This window comes from Sphaerulina musiva, assembly GCF_000320565.1.
Source record: "Sphaerulina musiva SO2202 unplaced genomic scaffold SEPMUscaffold_1, whole genome shotgun sequence".
In the NCBI taxonomy this organism is placed as follows: domain Eukaryota; kingdom Fungi; phylum Ascomycota; class Dothideomycetes; order Mycosphaerellales; family Mycosphaerellaceae; genus Sphaerulina; species Sphaerulina musiva.
Window position 1 is genome coordinate 4,718,500 of NW_016017383.1, and position 18,119 is coordinate 4,736,618.

General features: G+C 46.6%; 6 protein-coding genes across 6 annotated transcripts; 4 read left to right on the top strand and 2 right to left on the bottom strand.

The window, feature by feature from the left end:
* Positions 1–4,554: 4,554 nt before the first annotated feature.
* Positions 4,555–4,737, top strand: SEPMUDRAFT_34538 (uncharacterized protein; the record flags this gene model as incomplete). The annotated part of the gene is made up of 1 exon (XM_016908575.1): positions 4,555–4,737. A coding segment is annotated over one exon (183 nt), but the record flags the coding sequence as incomplete, so codon positions are not given.
* Positions 4,738–8,246: 3,509 nt separating this feature from the next.
* Positions 8,247–8,639, top strand: SEPMUDRAFT_113864 (uncharacterized protein; the record flags this gene model as incomplete). The annotated part of the gene is made up of 2 exons (XM_016901058.1): positions 8,247–8,289; positions 8,368–8,639. 2 exons carry the CDS (start codon positions 8,247–8,249, stop codon positions 8,637–8,639), a joined length of 315 nt encoding a protein of 104 aa, XP_016766010.1.
* Positions 8,640–10,124: 1,485 nt separating this feature from the next.
* On the top strand, positions 10,125–12,408 carry SEPMUDRAFT_146802 (acetylornithine aminotransferase mitochondrial precursor). Its single transcript, XM_016903875.1, has 2 exons — positions 10,125–10,292; positions 10,346–12,408. The coding sequence occupies exons 1-2, from the start codon at positions 10,149–10,151 to the stop codon at positions 11,663–11,665; spliced, it is 1,464 nt and encodes a 487-aa protein (XP_016766011.1). The 5' UTR covers positions 10,125–10,148; the 3' UTR covers positions 11,666–12,408.
* An 876-nt stretch (positions 12,409–13,284) lies between these two features.
* SEPMUDRAFT_34981 (acid phosphatase/Vanadium-dependent haloperoxidase) lies at positions 13,285–14,602 on the top strand (the record flags this gene model as incomplete). The annotated part of the gene is made up of 3 exons (XM_016908588.1): positions 13,285–13,636; positions 13,734–13,962; positions 14,038–14,602. The coding sequence occupies 3 exons, from the start codon at positions 13,285–13,287 to the stop codon at positions 14,600–14,602; spliced, it is 1,146 nt and encodes a 381-aa protein (XP_016766012.1).
* A 798-nt stretch (positions 14,603–15,400) lies between these two features.
* SEPMUDRAFT_35545 (uncharacterized protein) lies at positions 15,401–16,383 on the bottom strand (the record flags this gene model as incomplete). The annotated part of the gene is made up of 4 exons (XM_016908612.1): positions 15,401–15,538; positions 15,649–15,746; positions 15,993–16,024; positions 16,211–16,383. The coding sequence occupies 4 exons, from the start codon at positions 16,381–16,383 to the stop codon at positions 15,401–15,403; spliced, it is 441 nt and encodes a 146-aa protein (XP_016766013.1).
* Positions 16,384–17,048: 665 nt separating this feature from the next.
* Positions 17,049–18,043, bottom strand: SEPMUDRAFT_58769 (U6 snRNA-associated Sm-like protein LSm2). The gene is made up of 3 exons (XM_016909474.1): positions 17,755–18,043; positions 17,573–17,675; positions 17,049–17,477 (listed from the first exon to the last, which is right to left on the bottom strand). Exons 1-3 carry the CDS (start codon positions 17,914–17,916, stop codon positions 17,440–17,442), a joined length of 303 nt encoding a protein of 100 aa, XP_016766014.1. The 5' UTR covers positions 17,917–18,043; the 3' UTR covers positions 17,049–17,439.
* Between the last annotated feature and the right edge of the window lie 76 nt (positions 18,044–18,119).

Below are 18,119 nucleotides of genomic sequence, written 5' to 3' on the forward strand. Positions count from 1 at the left end.
AACTACTGTCGAGTCCTCTTATTACTTCCGCTATCGTAGGCAGCCTTCGGGAGTACTTTAGCCTTCGTTTCTTTTTGACGCGGACTATCTCTTCTTTCCTAGTCGTCGTCGTCGTTAGGAAGAGAGGAAGAGACGTAGGAAGAGAGAGATTGTGTGTCTATGTTAGGCATTTTGAGAGTTTCGACTTGGTAGGAATATATAGGATAAGAAAAAAGCAAGAGAGGATAAGTTGGTAGGTATAAGGAAGACCCGGAAATCGCTAAGCCGCTTATCTCTCGAGTATGTCGGATCGCGCGGGAAGGTAATTAGTAATCAGGACAGGGGTTCTATATATATCTATACTAGTATATTTCATATTATGTCATATGGTTTATACGCCGACCACGTCTGCCGAACACGTTCTACTCTAGCTACGAGATTTCACTTTTTTACTAGAAAGTACTACGATACCTTAAGAAGTTAGTAGTCTAACTATTTCTCTAGATAATGTAGTATTTATATATAATACCCTATAGCAGTTGTCCTAGTAATAGCGAATGAAGCGACAACAACTTATATTCGAAATAAAATTTAGGTAGGGGGGGGGGTACTTAGGAAATCGACGATAATAGTAGTAGCAGAGGAGCTTAGTATAGGCGCGGAAGTGTAATGTTGTTATAGAGGGTAGTGTCGGTGCTCGGGGTTACGGGACAGGGTTCCGGCTGCTGCCTAAACCTTAAATCTCTCAGATAAGAGAAATTTTATTTCTCAAAGCGCTTCTACCCTACGCATCTACCTCCGTACGTACTACCGTACGCACTACCGCACCTACCTCCGCACCTACATCCCTACCTACGTCCGCACCTACCTCCGTACCGATACCACTATGCCGAAACGGAAGAATGTTACGCTAGAGGCGCTAGAAAATAAGCGTACTAGGCTCGGGGCAGCTGCGAAGTCACTTGAAGAATACTCTCTAAAGCCGAATACCCTATAGGAGCGCGAGCGTACTGCCGCTATAGACGAAGAGAAGAGAGCTTAGGATCGATACAGAAAGGCTCGCAATAAATCGTTCGCATAGTTTAAGAAGGCTTAGATTAAGCAGTCTAGCGAGTTTAGCGAGCTGAGTAGGGACCGTCAAGCTGCCCTAGTTAAGGAATAGAGATCGATGTATACAGCAGAATATAACCGGAAAGCGTAAGTTTCGTAGTCGGCGTCTATAGTCGGCATCTGCGGTCGGTATTCCTACTTCCTGTCAAAGGCTAACTTCTCTAGTGCTAAGAAGTAAGTAGAGACTAATCCAGCTCTCTTACCCGACGAATAGGCCGAAATCGATAAAGCTAACTGGTTCCTTGAGCTTAGAGATAGTGAAAGCAAATCAAAGATAATATTTCAAAAGGAGGATTAGGTTAAGTAGGAATAGGATACCCTTACCCTTAGTAAACGATGCGATAAAGCACTTAGGGGCCTTAGCAACGAATACCTTCCTTAAGAAACGATTCTTAATCCTTTGTTATCAAAAGAGATTAACAAGGAGATAGCGAACTCTGTTAGAACTTTTGCCTTTCAGGTAGCCTCTTCCACTTTTGCGACTGCTTATAACTAATAGCATCGCTCGATCCGGAAGTTCTAGAACAAACTTGTTGCTCTAGAGAGTCTGGTTCTCCCTAACGAGGCAGCTATAAAGCAGATTTCACAAATTGTCGATAGCGAGACTAAAAAGGTAAGCTTATCTGCCGACTATACCTACCGACTATTTTCTAATAATCCTAGATCTGCGTTAGAGAAGTACGACTCCTACTGCTATACGAGATTTTCAGCCTAATCGAGCGCGCAGTCTGCCGTAGTATCCTTGCCTAGGATGTCGCAGCCTAAAGGGCTTATTCAAGTGGTCTTCCTAGACCCTCCTAGCTAATACTAGAAAATTATAACTACTCCGCTAATGGTTTCCTTCTATTAGTAAGCTTAAAAGGGGAGAAGTACCTCGCGAAGATAGTATACAAGCTCTGTAAGAGGGAGAATACTCTAAGCCGCGAACAGACTCTCTAGCCTAAAATAATAGCTGCCCTTATCGAGTGCAATGTTAAAGAGTATAATAGGATTACTCTAGAGGCCTTTCTACTCCTACTACTACGAGAAGATGAACTATACCTAGTATCTTCGGGAATCGAGAAGGTACTTACGAAGGACTCTATATTCGCAACTTTGTTAGAGGGTTCGAGATTTCAGACTCGGAGGACTAGGAGCCTCGCCTGTTTTAAGAAGACGAAGAGGGATAGAAGAAAGGGTAGGAGGGTTAGTAGTAAGAATTAGACTATCTGATAGGTTGGCTCGCAGCCGGAAGTAGGCCTGCGAATTCTATTCGCTCAACCCCTATAGGGTAGCGTACTAGGATTCTGAAATTCCTACTTTCCCTCCTTTCAATTCCTACGTTCCCTCTCCTCTATCCTCTCGTAACGGATTCACGACGTCGGAGTCTGAAATACTATATTTTCGTCTTCCTTTGCTTCCTCTCTAGGAGTCGGAAGCTCCCGATTCGAATCCTCCTTACAGCTAGGAAGCTCTTCTGCTACCCCTATACGATCGAGCGCTCGCTTACGCTAACGATATAGTTCCGCGACGAACCTCCTACCGAGCCTAACACTAGGGGACCGCCGACGTAGAACAGAGGTTCGCAAGCGTCGTACAAGACGGCCGACTATAGTAGAAGAAGATCTAGATTCCTCTCTAGTACTCCCCGTTGAGCCGGACTATATCGGGGAGTAGGATATTAAGGCCAACTGCTGGCTATAGAGGTTTAAGTATAAGGAGAACTTTGAGAAGTAGTACGAGGTACGCTAGTGGAACTATACTAGGAAGCGGCTCAAAAAGCGGAACGGTCGTACTATATTTGATCGGTCCCTAGTTACCTAGGGGAGTAAGTCTCGGACATCTTAGGTATAGGATTTCCTAGAGGAGGGAATGCTTTAAGAAGATGCGATACCTAAAGTCGTATATAGGTGCTGTAACGCTATACTAAAATATCCTGTACTAAATACCGGTACAACGTCTGTCGAGAAGTATCTAGACTCCTCGAACTACTAGGAGAAACAAGATAAGCGAGGGTTTACGAAGGAGATGTTTGCAACCGCAAAGCATCGACAAGTAAGTACTGACTACCGACGACCAGACCTGCCGACCATGCCTACCGACTATACCTACCGACTATATCTGCCGACTATGTCTAAGTAACTATACTGAAACTTTATCTCTAGACTATAAGCAATCCGCGATAGACGAGGGACCTAGGCTATATACCGGACGATTTCCCGCGCTTATCCTTCGAGATAATTATCGACAATAGTCTGCTATTCCAGTTCTTTGAACGACCGTCAGTAAAACAGACTTATATAGCCCTACTCCCGGGACAGGTCGAGACAATTCAGTTCAAATCCGCCTCGATATACCGTAGGATACTCGGTACTAAGGTTCAAGAGTCTACTGAATCCCTTAAGACCTATCTTACTAGTAGATTCAAGATAGCTATCGCGTATAATAGCTAGCAATCCAGAGGTATAAAAACCTTATTCCTTACTATCCGGGTCTACTAGATTAACGACTACTAGGTCTAGTACAAAGGGATGCTTAGCTTTCTATATATTACTAGCCGTTATACTAGTAATTACCTTGCGGAGATACTATTCGAAATCTTACAAGAGTTCGAGATTGAGTGCCGATTGACTGCAATTACGTACGACAATGCCTCGAACAATAAGACCCTATACAATGCGATATAAGACTACTTGCTTTACTCTTCCTACTTCCTTCTAATATTCTATAGTGTTTCAGCGATTGATACTTATCAAGAGAGGTACGGTATAACGGCTAGGAGGCTAGCAACGAGCTTAGAGGAAGGTATAGAGAGCAGTCCCGACTCGGAGATAGGAGAGGATAAGGAGGAGGCAATCGCGGAGTATAATCGAGCTAGCCGTCCCGAGCGATTTCCCTGCTTTGTATATACTGCCTAGCTTCCCTTAAAGGCCTTTTTCGACCGCCTAGGGCTCTATCCGACTAACGACCTTTCCGAATACTGGGATTACGAGAAAGATCGGCAGATATTACAGAGGAGGAGAAAACAGAGTAAGCAGATCAGCCGCCCTCAAGCTAATAGTATACCTTACCTCCTTCTGAAGGTAAGATTAGTCTCTGCGGCCTATCGCCTATTAACCTTCCTATTTTCAAAGTGTAGTCGGCTCTCGTAGTCGGCAATTATAGTCGGCACTCGAGATTCCCTTCGCTGATTTCGATCCCTAGATCCGGAAACTTTGCGTCTTTATTAACTCGAGCTCTCAAAGGTTCGAGCAGTTTATCGACCTACAGAAAGAGATGCTTCAAAAGAAGGAGCTATTTGCAAAGCACCGTCGGTAGAATAGCGTTCAAGATCGGATCCTAAGGGTCGTTTAAGACGTAAAGACAAGGTAGTCCTCAACAACATTAATACTCGATCGCTTCAGCAGACTGTAAAGAGTTATCGAATCTTATATCGATCGACTCGACCTAAGTAAAGATATAGGTATCGATTCCGAAGAGTAGTAAAGGGTTAAGTACCTTATCGACCTTACGAAACCATTCGCAGCGGCGACAGCAACGATCGGAACAACGAAAGGTCCGACTATCTACCTTGTCCTCGTATACTATAACCAGCTTTTCGACATTCTAGAGGAGGCGATGAAGCGACTTAAGAATAAGAGGATACCTTGGAAGAAGGATGTATATTAGGTATACGAGGCTACTTAGGCTAAGCTTAAGAAATATTATCGAGATACCTAGGATCGATTTGGCGATTACTACGGCATTAGTATCCTCCTTACCCCCTGCCTTAAGCGGAAGTTCTAGGTACGCGATAACTTCGGGGATGAAAGCTACTGCGAGTATTACGAGGGTAAGCTAAGAACAGAGTAGGAGAAGAGCTATCGTCCATTATCGAGCACTTCTACCTACGAGTTACGTAGTAGAAGTGGTCGGCATAAGGGCTAGATCGACTTTACTCTTGGTAGGAGTGCAGAGTCTTCTTAAACTCAACGACGTAGCACTCGTAAGGGTAACGAGCTTGCCGACTATCTAGACGCTAATATAGATGAAGGGGATCTATTCGAGGTACTGAAGATATAGTCTTCGCTTGAGCCTAAGTACCCTACTCTCGTACTAATAGCGCGGGATATTCTCTGTATTCCTACGGCCGGAGTTAGGTATGAGCGCGATTTTAGTATCGCTCGACACCAAAGTCGTTTCAATCGCTAATACTCCGTATCAACATTCTCTGAACTAATAGTATCCCGTTTCCGCTACCGCGACGATAAGTACGATACTAGAGTTCTTATCGCCTACGAGGCTATAGAGGCTGCTTAAGCGCTTCTTAGTACTCTAACTTCATAGGAGATCCTAAGTAAAGACCGAGAGCAGACAAAAGATCTTATAGAACGGATTAGTGACTTAGATACAATCAGCGATAATAAGGGAGATAGGGTAGAGGAGCTAAGGCGATCGGTACGCCTAAGCTTCAAGCTTGCGCAAGAGTGCCTCCGGGATACTACGAGACGATTATAGCGAGCTTGGTTTGAGCTTGTATAAAGTTTACCTACCGACCATATTTACCGACTATAGTGCTCAAGTTTCAAAATATCACAAGCTGTAATCTAGCGTATATATTCTTCTATATTTATTTATTCGATCTGACTACTCTCTTTCTCCTCTTATCTATATCGGGCTTATATACAGTTTCTTTTCTAATACCTAGTTCAAATAACTTGCTCTTAGGGCACTCGGTTTCTAGGCTTTTTCTTTCTGTTTACGAAAAATCAATACCTAATAGGTACGCAATACCTACTAGGTATCGTAATACCTACTAGGTTTGTACCCAACCCGATAGGTTGGGTTTACCCAGCTAAATACCTATACCTATTGGGTATTGCCAATACCTAACCTACCCTACATACCTACCAGGGTGGGTTGTACCTATGATAAGGCCTAACCGGATCGCCGGGGGTCCGCGAGGGCTTCCCGTCCCGCGCGGCACGCCCCGCCCGCCTCGCCGGGGGTTCGCTAGGGCTTCTCTGCCCTAGCGTGTTACAATAAGGAGCTTAGGCCTAAACTAAGAAAGAAGATAGGTCTAGATTAGTAGCTAACTCCGGTCTAGCGATATAGCGTCCGTATTACCGACCTCCGTATTCCTTATAGCGTACTACCTTCGTAGGGCGTACGACGTACGATCCTCCCTTAGTTTATAGCTATTACTAATATAGAAACCGGAGAGATAGAGAACCCGAAAATAGGGACCCTTTAGTAGATCGCGGAGGTATACCGAACAATAACTGCCCTACTATCTAGCCCGTCGGGCTACTCTAATATATATAGTCTAATTCCGTACCGATTTCCTACTATAGCCTAGTTAGATAGCTTTAGCCTAATCTTAGACGCTCTAGTTAGTCGTAAATCTTAGGCCGATATAGAAGTTATTAACGAGTTGAACTATATTGCTTATATAGAATCTCTTGCTTAGTAGGAGGCGTATAAGCTCAAATAGTAGGCGAACGCTATTAAGAGGTATAAGAAGGTTTTCGACTATATTCGTAATTCTAAAATACTACTCTTCGGGAACGCTAGTTACTTCCGCTATAAGGGTAACTTTAAGTTTCGACTATAGCCTGATTTTTCTACTCTCGACTCTAAGTATATAGAGGAAGGCTCCGGTACTATACTTAAGGGCGATATATCCTAGATAGAATAGGTAGTACGTTAGTTAGGCCCCTAGAGCCTAACCGGGAGCTTCCGAGTATAGGGAGGGTTTAGGTTTTTACGATTAGGTACCTTGTTTTCGACGGGTCGTTTAGGTCTGCTTTTCTATACGTAATCGTTAGATAGGGGGGGGGGGTTTAGTTATACCTATGTCTATAGGATAGACATATAGGTAGGGGAGGGTATATTAAGCGGCTAGGCGTGTTTCTTTTACGTAGGGCGTTAGGGTAGAGCCGAGAGCCGGACGGTCCGGGAGGGCCGTACTACTCCCGGCGGGTAGCTATATAGGGTAGTTTTCTTCTTTTTAGGATAGAGGAGAGGACGGATATAATTAGGACGTAGACGTACGGATACCTACTCTACTATAATTGATGTCGTTACCCTATAGTACGCTTTGTCTTCTAATATTACCGTTCCTACTACCTACGGGCATCTCTACGTCCTTCCGGACCTCTACCTATCCTACCTCTTTTACCGCGGAGCTACGCCGCGACCTACCGTAAGCCGGGCCTATCCGATCGTCTACTCGAGGACGGTAGTAGGAGAGAGGGCTTTACGGTAATAATATAGTAGAAACTATCGCTTATAGTACCTAGCGGCCGTCTAAACTGACTCTTTACTACGTAGAAGCTACTACCTTGCCTAACGATATATAGGAAATGTATAAGTCTCTCTATAGCGGTAAGGGTATACTCTAACTCTAACCTATAGACTATCAATCTTGCTAGTAACGCCTTAAACGTACGTCTATTTATACGTATTAGGCTATACAATTCGTCTTTATAGTTAATAAAGTACGCTGTCTATAGAGTACTATAGTCGCTCTCTTTCTAGGGCTCGCGTAAGAGGAATTCGTTGTAGTAGGCGGCGGCGGCGGCGAGGTTAGTAGTAGACTGCCTTTCCTCCTCGCTATCGGACGATATCGATCGTTCGCAAAATTACTACATTTAGACGTTAGCGACTATAGACTATAGGCAATACGATAAAGAATATACCTTAACAGCTGTATTGATAGTCGTAGTGCGAAAATATAGATAGATTACCCTATTAGGAAAACCGATACGCTAAGAGGTAATATAGCTACTACGATTAAGTTGATTACAGTTCAACCGTATATTTATAGACTATAGGCAACTATATAGACTGTGGTAAGTACGATTTACGTTCAATAGCTTCATTAACTACCGTATTACTGTATTAGTACGTTCAATAGACTATAAACACTACGAATTTGAACCGCGGCAACTGCGGTTGGAGGCTATTGAACAGCCTCTAAGGTAAGCTGCACGCGAGCAGCACGTCGAGGCTAACATGGGCAAGACCAAGACCCTCATCACTCTCTGGGCGAACGCTTCTATGGAAACTTGGAGAATCTTGTGTCCCGGATAAGGCGCCAAGTAGAACGGCATTCTACAGATTGCGACGCTGTACCTTTTTATTATTTAGTTGTATTCAATGTGAGAACGGACATGCACAAACCACACCTCTCCGCGATGTCGAAGCTGGTCCAAGCCGTAGGTAATAAAAGCTACATCTGTTTGTCATAGCCAGCCAATTTTCGATAGTGCTCTTTTCATCATCTTAATAGCAGCTCATGCGGGCGCTTTCACACAGTACATGAACTTGTCACCCGCACGAATGATGGGGAGGTTGGCTTGACTGGTCCAGCGCTCTCTCTGTTGAAGGGCAAACCTCCGCACTGGTACTACGCTGCATCCGCATGGGCTGCAAGCCACCAGCGTGGCGCCAAGCGCAAATTCCTTGGGCTCCTCCTCGGAATGCTGAAAACGGTATACGGACACTGGCTGCGAGAATGTGTTGCGCTGGCCCAGGGCGAGAGGAAATTGGGACATTTGCCGCCACAGAGTGTCTCTGCTTGTGGTTGATTGGTGTATTACACGATCGGGACGAAGTTGCTGCATGCAGTGCACTTCGGTTAGTATTTTCGGGCTCGAGGCCGCTTTGTATCTGTACTATATTAACCGCGGCTCTGTTGTAACTTGTTACGATGGCTCCTTGGAGATGTGCGGAGGTAGGAGATGGGACACCGGCAACAATGACCTTTTTCTACAGTCCTCCTGTCGGGCCGTCGTCCCGCAAGTATCCATGGAGGAGCACTGTGCCAAACGGGAAGTCCTTAGCGAGCGCCATGTCAGCGCTCGATTTTACACGACGTCGCCAATGCTGTTCTCTTTCTCATCATTCGGCATAGGTACTTCGTTGGCAGTGCACACCTCTTCCATTACCTTACAGGTATCCAGCTACCCGTTATATGCTATATGCCCGCAACCTCTCTTCCCGATAGTAACCCTTCCCGTCAACCGACGATACAATTCTGGTGCTAGCACGGCATAGAGTATAACTTCCTAGCAAACCGTATACCAATGCTCGGAGGCGCAACGGTTCTGCTATATCCGTTTGCCATCTTGACAATAGCCCTCGTTAAGTTTGAAGGAGCTGCTTGTTGATGCTAGGTAGGTAGTATATCTATTAGTGCTCTACAATTGGTTGACCTCGCCTTATATATCCAGGTAGTAATAGTGGATCTACTTACATCGACAGGCTATTCATCCAGTGGTTTGTAGTGACCTTTAAGCAAGCCTACCTACCTTATACTACCTACGTTGTCCTAGCATACGTATAGACCTTCCAGCAAGCTTAGGCAGGAATAGGAAACGTATAAGCGAAACTTCAGTACTAGATATCTTAGCTTTTACTGCCTCTATTAGTAGCGAGAAGGTCGGCACTACCGAAGGCACCTTCGAAGGACAAAGGACTGCTAACGTTGCTGAAAGCTCTAGTCGGCGAGACTAGCGGCCGTAATATTACGGCATTGTAGAATAGCGGGACGTAACGAGCTTGTATAGGCACGTCGCTGTAGCGATGGCAGTCGATTTTGGATATAACGAGGTTGTATATCAGAGGTTAGTAGATTCTGTAGAAAACTTGTAGCTTGATGATATCTTTTTATGGACTATGAGTATTGAGCTATGATTGTGAGGATAATGGTGTTGATCATACAGCCCGCCTAGGTACTCAACGGCGGCAGCTGAGACATCAATACAGATTTACGCGCGGGAGCGCTGAATAGTATGTGCAGAGAGGTAGTTTAGGTGTTGTTCGAGAGGAGGCTGTTGAGAGATGAGGTTGTGTGAGACGAGGGTGCAGGAGGTAGAACTTAGACGACAAGATGAAACGGTTGATCTTTTCATCATAGTGAGACCCTTGATCCACGTTGCGGGCTGTCGCCGAAGTCGCTACTGCTGCCATCTACCCGGGGTCGTGATGCAACTCAAAAAAATCTCGCAAAGAGAGTCACCATACGACTCCTTTCCTTACTCCTCTTCGCTGTGCTTTGCTTGTTCAAGATACATTGACATACATTGCAAGCCAACATGTCAATTCGCACATGCAGCAAGCGTGTCGGCGCGCTTTTGCGCTCGCACGCAGGGAATACCACTGTCGCGCCTCGCAGATGCTACGCTTCTGTAGCGACGGCGCAGTCGAGTCTGCCAGCAGGGCAGAAGCATGCCATTGAGGTAAGACTGCGTGAGGAGTCACCGAGAGCAGGATATCGCTGACCACAGTGCAGAAAGAAGCATCCCTTCGTACACCAGACCCGTCGTCCGACTCACAGACCGCACGCCTCGTCGACTCATATGCGCCATTCATGGTTCCTACCTATGTCCGGCCACCTCCGGTGTTTCACAAAGGCGAGGGCTGCTACATCTGGGATATTGAGAATCGACGATACTTGGACTTCACCGCGGGCATTGCTGTCAATGCTTTGGGACACTGTGACGCCCAGATGAGCAGGATCCTATATGAGCAGTCGCAGACCTTGGTACACAGCTCGAATCTGTACTACAACCCATGGACGGGTGCTCTCAGCCAGCTCATGGTTGAGAAGACCAGGGAGGCTGGTGGCTTCGATGCTGCACGTGTTTTCGTCTGCAATTCTGGGAGCGAGGCCAATGAGGCTGCGATCAAGTTTGCCCGAAAGTACGGACGCAGCATGCAGCCAGATGGCAGTAAGTATGAGTTGGTGAGCTTCCAAGGTGCGTTCCATGGACGTACGATGGGATCACTGTCGGCCACGCCAAACCCCAAATATCAGAAGCCCTTTTCGCCTATGATCCCAGGATTCAAGTACGGCACATACAACGACATCGCTGGAATCAACGAGCTCGTAACTGATAAGACATGTGGTGTGATTGTTGAGCCTATACAAGGAGAGGGTGGAGTCAATGTCGCATCTCATGAATTCCTGCTCGCGCTCCGCAAGCGCTGCACAGAAGTGGGCGCCGTGCTGATCCACGACGAGATTCAATGTGGTCTTGCACGCACTGGTAAGCTGTGGGCTCACGCCGCACTTCCCAAAGAAGCACACCCGGACGTGGTCACTACCGCAAAGGCTCTTGGCAATGGTTTCCCCATTGGTGCGACGATGGTGACAGAAGACGTATCCAGCAAGATTGTGACTGGCGATCACGGTACTACGTATGGTGGCAACCCACTGGGATGCCGATTGGCGCATTACATTGTCACTCGACTTGCAGACCCGGAGCTACAGCAAGATGTGCTGAAGAAGGAAGCACGCTTCCGTCAGCATTTCACTCGAATCCACGAAGCTTTCCCAGATGTTGTGCAAGAAGTCCGCGGTCGTGGGCTCATCCTGGGTCTGCAGTTGAGCGCCGACCCCACGCCAGTCATTACAGCTGCGCGTGAGAGAGGTCTCCTGGTCATTACCTGCGGCACGAACACTCTGCGATTCGTCCCACCACTCATCATTTCCGATGCGGAGATTGATGAAGGGATGCAGATACTCGAGGATGCAATGACTGCTGTCTTCCGCGAGCCTGGACACATTGCAGGGACTGATGGGCAGCAAGAAATGCGCGCGACCCGGTGAGCGATGAAGCGTTCAGCATTTCATCGTTTACATCCATTATGCGATACAGAGCCATCAAGGCAGCCAAAGAGGACGTGCAGCAGAGTCCTGGAGTGAGATGTCTCATATAGCCGCGCCGTGGTGACCCCATCTGATGTGTCGCCACTCGACCACTGTTCGGATGCCGGAGGAAGGACCTGCATTCGCCCTGCAATCGGGTGAAATGTCTACTTAATGCGACATGCTCGCCGCGTCTGCTTATTGAAGTGGGCAGTCGACCGCGATCGCATACATGCTGCTGCCTTGAGAGTCGTCCAGAGTCTCAGCGTAGATGCCATGCCTGAATGTCTGTTGGAGTAAGTGTCCATGGCAGCACAGCGGATATATACCACCTCGAACGCAGCCATGATGTGGACTCGTAGCTCTCGACGGCAGACAGAGTGCCGCCGCATGGTCCGGCTACTTGTACATGCCCGCGCCAAGAGTATCGCCGCCTCATCTACTCGATCGCAATGGCGGGGGGGTTTGTTCTGCGAGTACTGTATGTACATATGAGATATTCGAGCACTAATACGGATAGCGGAACGATATGTACACCGAACAATGGCATAGCGCGCGACTACGTGCGATACGCGTCCATCAAACTTGGTACATGTAGTTAAATAACGTAGATGTCACTCGTAGCTCTTCTATTGGCAGTATTCTGAGACCAATCCCGCGAGTGGCGGCTACATGTATGTCAGGTAGAGCATAATATTAATAAAAAGGATAATGCGCTTTCCGTGCTGCCGCCTGCGCATTAAGTTCATGTACGTGTTGGGTATAGGAATATCAGGACCTCTAGTAAGAATCTTAGTAGGTGTCAATGACGAAAGGTCAAAAGTGGCCAAGCATCCCAAGCCAATCTCTCTCGGGGATTCTCTCTTGAAAGGGGGGTTTGTGCCGTTTCACGATTGGTTCTGCTCTCGTCTCACCAGCTTCCTTCTAGTTTTACTCTTACCTCCTAGTGTCACTTATGTTTGCGCTGTGTGTCCCCACCCGACCTGCTCGATTTTCGCTTAGAGAATTTTATGTCCAGAAGAAAGGGAAAAAAAAAATGTCACACAGAGCTGAAGGGAGTGATGAGGGGTGATGTGTTTTTGAGTAGGTCCAGATCATATGGAGGTAGGGAAAAGGAGGTGGAGGTGAACAAAAGAATGTCGCTGGTTTCACATATCCCCAAACGAAACATGGAAAAACAACTGTTTTTTCTCCGACTTGTGACACAGACACGATTAGAATGCAGAGGAAGCGAAGTGTGTTTTGACGCCGACCGCGTGGCTCAGCAGAAACGGCGCATGCTTGGCTTGCCACACGAGTTACCTTAGGGGGAGCTACTACTTACTTACTCTACGACTTACCCTAGTTGCCTTAGTTTTACGTTGATTCTCTTCGTCTTTTGTTATTTTGAGTCTTCTCTTTGGGAGATACGGATCAGATACATACCAGGTATCACGCCAGAAGGGAGAGAGAGAGAGAGAAAAAGGAAGAGAAAGAGAAGAAAACGGAGAGAGAGAAAAGGAGAGAGTTTCAAGAGAATGATCACAGCCATAATGAGACCAACCGCCAACAAAGACGTCCTCAGGAATGCCGCGCACGAAATGGGTTCGAAGAAACTGATTGCATCCTACATCTTCGACTGGATCATCATCATCGCCTTCGCCGCAGCAGGCGGAGCTCTGTCCCTCGTCAAGCCTCACCATCGCCCATTTTCACTTCTCAACCAGGAAATCTCGTTTCCGTACGTGGAAGAAACGATTACCACATGGATGCTGGTCGTCATTGCTTTGGTGGCTCCCGCTGCTATCATCACTCTCATCACCCTCATTTTGGTGCCTGGCGCTGAGGTTCGTCGCATTTCGACGAGGTCACAGGTCTTGCGCCTCAAACTTTGGGAGTTGGAGAAAGGGCTTGCGGGACTGGCTTTGTCTCTTGCTGTCGCCTTTTTTGTCAGTATGTGATTTTTTTTTCTTTTTTTTTCTTCTCTTTTTGATGATTCTCATCTTGCGACAGTCGCAATACTCTTCACTAACACATGTCTTCGCTATAGCGCAAGGGATGAAGAATCTGTTTGGAAAACCTCGCCCCAATCTTCTTGCAAGGTGCAATCCTGATCTCGAAGATATTACTGCTGCGTACCGTGGTGGCTATGGACAAGATCTCAGCGTGCGATGGACATTAGTCGATTCTTCGATTTGCAATCAAGACGACGATGACTTGCTGCAAGACGGCTTCCGCAGCTTTCCAAGTGGACATGCATCGTGGTCATGGTCCGGACTGTAAGCAAATCACCAGCGAGAAGCTATATAATCTGTTTTCCACCTCAGACATCAACTGACAGACCTCTTTTCCAGGCTCTACCTCACTCTCTACATCTGCAGCAAATTCGCCATCGGCCTACCCCATCTCCCAGCGGTATTCACGCCCCAGCAAAGCCACCGCCGAAATTCCTCGCAACACGAATTACTCCCTCTCCACCACCGCGACCAAGCCGGCGGCGGTGCATCGTCCTCCATGGAAGGCAAATTCGAATCCTCCGACTACGAAAACTCTCACACTCCACACGACCTCACCACCACCACCACCAACCCTCTAGCCGTCCGCAACGCCGCAGCAGCACCACCCAATTACCTCATCATCCTCGCTCTCTTCCCCGTCGGCGTCGCCATCTACATCACCAGCACGCGGTATGCGGAATTTTACCATTTTGGCTTTGATCTCTTGTTTGGGAGTTTTATCGGGATTGCGACTTCTTGGCTCGCTTTTCGTTGGTATCATCTTCCTATTTCGAGAGGGCAGGGCTGGGCCTGGGGCGCGCGGTCAAAGGATCGCTCGTTTGCGATTGGCGTCGGGACGGGTGGGTATGTTGGTCATGAGGGCTGGCGGAGTTCGAAGAGTGGGCAGGGGGATGTAAGTTGATGGCTTTCTTGTTTTTTTTTCGCTCATCTTTTTTTTAATTTACGACATGAGTTTGTGTCTAGTTGGCGTGGACTGATACTGTTCTTCTCTAGCTTGATGTGGTGAATCGTGTCTGAGGAGGAGGAAGAAGAAGAAGAAGAAGAAGAAGAAGAAGAAGAAGAAGAAGAAGAAGTTCAACAACATCCACAGTATCGATTCTTGGAGTTCAATTAGCTGTATGTGTGGAAAATTAGCGAGGCGTCAGGTGCTCTAGACAACATCACTCGGGTTGGGTGATTTCGAGAAGAAAGACAGAAAGAAAACAGTGTGAGAGAGATGTTAGATCATCATGAGAGATACAATGGAAAAAATGTTGGTTTTCAAGCATATTACAGAAGAAGACAGAAGAAGACAGTTATTACACATCGTCAGATGAGTAGAGTAGTACCTAGGAGGTAGTAGCAGCAGACAGCTAATATAAGACGAGCATATCCACGTTATGGAGGACAGTATCCTTCCTTTTTGGGAGAGGGGGGAAAGCTGATCCTCTCCATATCTTGTAGCGCAATCATAAGTCCGTATGACAATCCATTACATCCACCCCATAAAACCCCCCAATTTCTTTTCACAAGAAAATCACAAAAACAAATTATTTTTATAAATTCAAACAAACGGTTCAGTCCAGCTCCAACTTACTTGTTCACTCACTCACTCACTCACTCACTCACTCACTCACTCACTCATATTTCCACTTATCCACCCAGTCTAATCCATCCCCATCCACTCTTAATCCCCATTCCCATCTTTTTTTCCAAACCCCTACACACACAAATTCAACATCAACCTCACCTCGCCATCATCCGTACAATTATGATTCAACACTTCATACCAAACTGCATTTCCACAAATATCTGGAGTCGTCGAAGAAGAAGTCGTTTTTCGAGCGGGAGATGTCACCTATAAAAGAAAATTTGTTTTCTCTCAATCAACATTAATACTTTATTCCAAGTACACATATACATATACATATATGCATAGAAAAAAATGTAGAGTCAAGAGAAACATACATTAAACCCCAAATCTCCAACTTCTCCATCCAAAGAATAAATCGACCACCAGAGTTGGTTTGCAGACGTTGTATATCCCAGAATGAGTTTGGGAGTTTCTGTCGTCCAATAGTTTGGTGAAGAGGTGATTCCGAGGGTATCTGGAATTTTTATAATTATTTTTTTATAATTGATTTTTTTTAGTTGGAGTATGGAGTATGGAGAAGAGTCAGAAGAACAAGAAGAAGAGGGTAATATGTGATTGAGTAGGTTACTTTTTGTTTGTTTGTGGGTGAGATAGGTAGGTAGGTGGGTAGGTTATATTGAGCGGGGAGGGGGGTAGAGTTGGGAAAAGGATGACTGACTTCCTTTTCCATGAATGGGGGTTTCGTAGGCCCTGGAGGAGGGGAGGTTAGTTGATCTTTTCGGCTCTCAGCTCTCAGCTCTCAGGCTCTCCCCTTCTATACCACTTCCCTACCACTTCCCTACCACTTCCCTACCACTTCCACTTTCCCCCTCCCTCTCTCTGTCTCCCAACAACAACCCATAAGGACCGAAGAAAAAAGAAAATACTCAAACTCACCAAGCACTCGGCAACTCCCACGTTCCATTCCCTTCCACACCAAATGTGCCATTCATGACCGTGACCCAATATGATTTGCGACAGAAATTGTTCACTTGTACTACAGAAGTTGCTTCTGCTTCTGCTTCAGCTTCTGCTGCTATTGTTGCTGCTTCTGTTGCTGTTGTTGTCATCGCAAACAATAGGAAAAATTTGAAAAAAGGGATATTGCGGAAAGAGTGGAGGAAGAGGAGGAGCAGCAGCATGATGTAGATGTGTGGATTTGAGGGAGGAGAGGAGTCTGGAGAGAGTTGGATCGAAGTTCTTTTTTTTCCTTTTTCTTCTTCTTTTGGAGTGGGTGTGAGGTCGTTATTGATGACGAAGATAGTGAAGAAGATGAAAATGAAAATGATACTCACCATATACCGTATCCTCCCTCTCTTATACCTACTTCATGTATACAACATGTATCCACCCCTCCCATATATGCCTTGATTTTCTTTCTTGTTGACACGCATGTCGCTTCCCGTTTCGTTTTGGTGCAAATTTATTATGTTGTGGGAGGGTAACCATTCATGGTACTACGACAGTAAGGTACCTCTGAGAAACACACATGTGTAGACACTACACTCCCGAAGCAAGTCAGGAGAGGAGGGGAGGGGGTGGGGATGTGCAGCGTCCCGCCGTCATTTGACTGTGGGCCCCGGTGTTGTGGTGGAAGTTGGAGTTGAGTGAGTAACCAGGTATTGCTTTTTTTTGCCTGTTTCTAACAAAAAAAAGTGCGACTGTCGTGCAGAACACTGGTAGCTGAAACAGAGACACGGGGACCTGTGATCTTTAATATCCAGTGTCAGAGGGGCACAAATGAATATCCAAGAATGGTGAGAACAAACGAACAGCATGGAAAAGGAAACCAGAACTGTTCGTAAAAACATGCTATGAGACCACCTCGTCGTGGCACATCACAACCCCGTCGGGTCTCGCACGTGAGGAGCCACACTGTGCGCGTCTGCGTAGCCATCATGTCTCGCCTTTTTGCCTTGCCTTGGCTGTCTCAAAGGCAGGATTCTTCTTTGACCTCAAGTCGGGTCACAACACTGCCGCTGTCTTGTGGACATCTAAGGTCCCAGCAGCAGTAGCAGTAGCACTTTCAGTCTCTCTCTCTCTCTTGATTTCTCTCTTTCTCTTAATCTCCTCAAGAGGTTCTTCGATGAATGGTTGTATCCTCGAATCGTCGGGAATTGCCTCGCTCAGCCTGCCTTGGCCTTTGCAGCAGTCTGTGAAGCTTCTGTGTACACCAAAAGTAGATCAGTATCCGATCTCTTCCCAAGCTCTTTTCTCCCCCGCAGGTATCATGTTTTTGATGAGATGATGAGAACGTACCTCTCCTCGTCGCATCCTCTAACAAAGGCGTATCTACCGCCGCAGCAGGCAGATGCACATATCGCACCACACTGCCTCGAATGAAGACATTCTTGACCGAGCTCTATAATTGATTCCATTAGCTTTCTCTTGCTCTTCTTCCCTCCCATCTTTCCATCCTCCCCAAAATCATCCAAACCTACCAAATGCGGATACTTCAACTCCTCCACGACCGAGATGTCATCCAATTTAATATTCAAATACTGATCCACACTCTTCAACGTGCCTCGGATCGAAATGTCGTTTTTCAATTCCACGGTGATTTCGTGATTCACCAGCGTTTTGAAGAAGCTGAAGAATAACATGTTTTGGCGTGGAGCGAGCGAAGGCGAGGAGAGGAAAGGCGAGGGTGCAGAGGCAGAGCGGCAAGTGGGTCGATCGATCTGTTGGCGACGGCGATGGCGATGGCGACGAGGAGGCAGTGGTGGTGAAAGGGTGGGTATGTTATTGTCGTTGTTGTAGTTGTGTCATTGGGAAAGCTAGAGTGAGTACTCCAGAAGATCGTGGG